This window comes from Pyrus communis, chromosome 17, assembly GCF_041283825.1.
Source record: "Pyrus communis isolate YQ-2024b chromosome 17, ASM4128382v1, whole genome shotgun sequence".
Classification (NCBI taxonomy): Eukaryota; Viridiplantae; Streptophyta; class Magnoliopsida; order Rosales; family Rosaceae; genus Pyrus; species Pyrus communis.
The window spans coordinates 26,981,658-26,984,093 of record NC_142581.1 but is presented as its reverse complement, the minus strand read 5'-3'; the positions used below and the strand labels follow the sequence as shown (position 1 = coordinate 26,984,093).

General features: G+C 36.2%; 1 protein-coding gene across 1 annotated transcript; it reads left to right on the top strand.

The window, feature by feature from the left end:
* The first annotated feature begins 292 nt into the window (after positions 1–292).
* On the top strand, positions 293–1,637 carry LOC137749238 (uncharacterized protein At4g22758). The gene is made up of 2 exons (XM_068489343.2): positions 293–923; positions 1,299–1,637. Exons 1-2 carry the CDS (start codon positions 650–652, stop codon positions 1,481–1,483), a joined length of 459 nt encoding a protein of 152 aa, XP_068345444.2. The 5' UTR covers positions 293–649; the 3' UTR covers positions 1,484–1,637.
* Positions 1,638–2,436: the final 799 nt, after the last annotated feature.

Genomic DNA, 2,436 nt, shown 5'->3' with positions numbered 1-2,436 from the left:
TAAATGACGAAAATACCCTTGTCACATTTGATGCGTTGTTTTGGATTGCTTTACAAGTTTTTTATTTGAGGGGAATTTTTGTCCAATAATTTTTAGTGAAGCTTGTGCACTAAAAAACACTATTCATTGGCAATTGGCTTTATATATATACATAACACAGTCAATTAATGTTACTAATCAACACCACGCGTCGCATCCGTATAAATCCGAGTAGCTGATCTGCTTCCTTTTTTGTACACTGGTTTAAGGTCATAACCGGAAAGTTGTAGGCAAATATTTTGTACGAAGCTAGCTTTTCATGAAGATATTCTTCTTTCTAGACAACACCTTAAATTTCTTTCCTCTTCTTGTAATCTTTGAGTCTTGAATCGTGGAGACTTCTGGTTTCTTCATGTACTTCCTTCCTTTCCTTTCTCAAAGGACTTCTGCGCGTGCCCTTCGCGCGCTGTCCTCCTCCTCCTCCTTTGGTTCTTGCAAACAAGCTTGGTACTACCGTTGCCTTGGCCTTGACCCCTGAACGCCAAATCTCTTTCTTCCTCTCAAGATTCATTTTTCGTGTTTCATGTTTAGTGTTGTTTGTTTGTTACTTGGATTTGTCTAAAATACTCGTAGAGCAAAAAAAGAAAAGGCGAAAAAAGAGTAAGAAAGAATGCTTAAGAGGAAGGTTTTGGAGAGAATTAATTTACAGAAGCATAAGAAGACCAGTACTGATGCTGCTCATATTGTGAAGACGAACAGGTTTTTGATCACAGTTAATGTTCTTGGAAGCGCAGGACCCATAAGGTTTGTAGTGAACGAGGATGATCTTGTAGCTCGAGTCATCGACACTGCTCTTAAATCCTACGCCCGCGAAGGCCGGCTACCTGTTCTTGGTTCAGATGTCAAGGATTTCCTTCTACACTGTGCTAATGCAGGATCTGACGGTATGCTCTCAGAAACACATATCAAATCAAACTGCCAACAAGCTTTTCATTTTCAAGTTTTAATTTGGACGTTTGTCTTCATGATGATGAGTTCTAATTCCTCTGATTTATGTTGATATGTCCATTTCGATTTCTTGGTGCTGCAGCAGCATAGCTAATTAGCATTCCCATTTCTAGTTATTTTATTTCATTGTAATCAATATGAAAGTGGTTTTGTCGTTGGAGGTAAATGCATGAAACTGCAGTTTAATTAGGGTTATGCACGTAATAAACAGCGGTTTCATGCATTTAGAGAAATAATGAAATGGTTCCTATCACGTAAGTAGCTTTGTATTTTTTTGTTATAAATTGGAGCTAAGTAGATTTACTTTGTAGCTTTAAGTCCGTGGGAAACTATAGGATCTCGTGGGGGAAGGAACTTTGTGCTGTCCAAGACGCAGAAGCAAGTGCAGAATAATATTGCTGAAAGAAAGTCGGAGATAACAGCTCCAAAGGGAACGATGAGTAGCTGGAAGGCATGGTTTAACAAATCATTCACTTTCAAGGTATCATCTCACTGAGCGAATACACTCATCTTCTCTTGGGGAACATATATATTTTTATATAGTTGATACGCGACAATAATCTATTGTTCCAGTAAAGTGTGAGACAGTAATTGAAACCATGGAAGATTATATATATTCTCTGTCAATAATGTAAATTTATGCATTATTACCTAGTTTCGAGCCATGCTCATATTTTTCTTCTGTTATAATGGAAGAGAATTGAACTTTTGACCTAACTTAATCCTAACGCGTTTCTCACCAACCTTCATCATTTGGGCTAACCCTCATAATGTTTGCGGAATATTCTTAACTTTTAACTTAATTAGAGTTTTTCGGCGTGATTATATGTTCCTCGCTTCGATTTTTCGTCGTCCTATTGGTTCTCAAACTTTAATAAAGGGATGCCTTGAGGAATTATTAGGAAGACAAATTCAAAGGATTACTTGGTGGGGGAGGTTGTTCGGTTAAAGAAACAAACTTCCTCGCATTCATGGGAGAATAGGAATATATAACTTTGTCAAAATAGAGGCTCATGTTTAAAGGCTAATAGGAGGAATTTATTTGTCATGTAAGAAAAGTAGAGATTAGGTTCAAATGTTCTACCAAAATATTCCAATTAGGTTGCTTCCCCAAATTATCATTTACCACAAACAATTAAAAAGAATGGCTGGAACAAAGCCGACTGTGCCCGTTGGATCTCTGTGTGTTTTGTTTTGGGGATATGTGTTGGTCCATGTTGTATTCATTGGGCTTGAAAATATGTTGCAATATTTTAATGAACAAAAATACAATAAACCAAATGCAAATTAATAAGCAGTATGCTAGCAATCTTTTTATTTGGATCTTCTTTAATTTTTCATTTATTTTGACGATCTATTCAATTGAAGATTTGACTTGTCTATCTCTAAACCTTTTAAAGAGTAATTTTGTATGAAATGAACCAATTCAAATATTATTAAAATCATCTG

Bases quoted from the DNA above. Each gene is read 5' to 3' on its own strand.
- LOC137749238 (XM_068489343.2), top strand. From the start codon at position 650: ATGCTTAAGAGGAAGGTTTTGGAGAGAATTAATTTACAGAAGCATAAG. The intron at 924-1,298 runs GTATGCTCTCAG...TTTACTTTGTAG, and splicing joins TGCTAATGCAGGATCTGACG to CTTTAAGTCCGTGGGAAACT.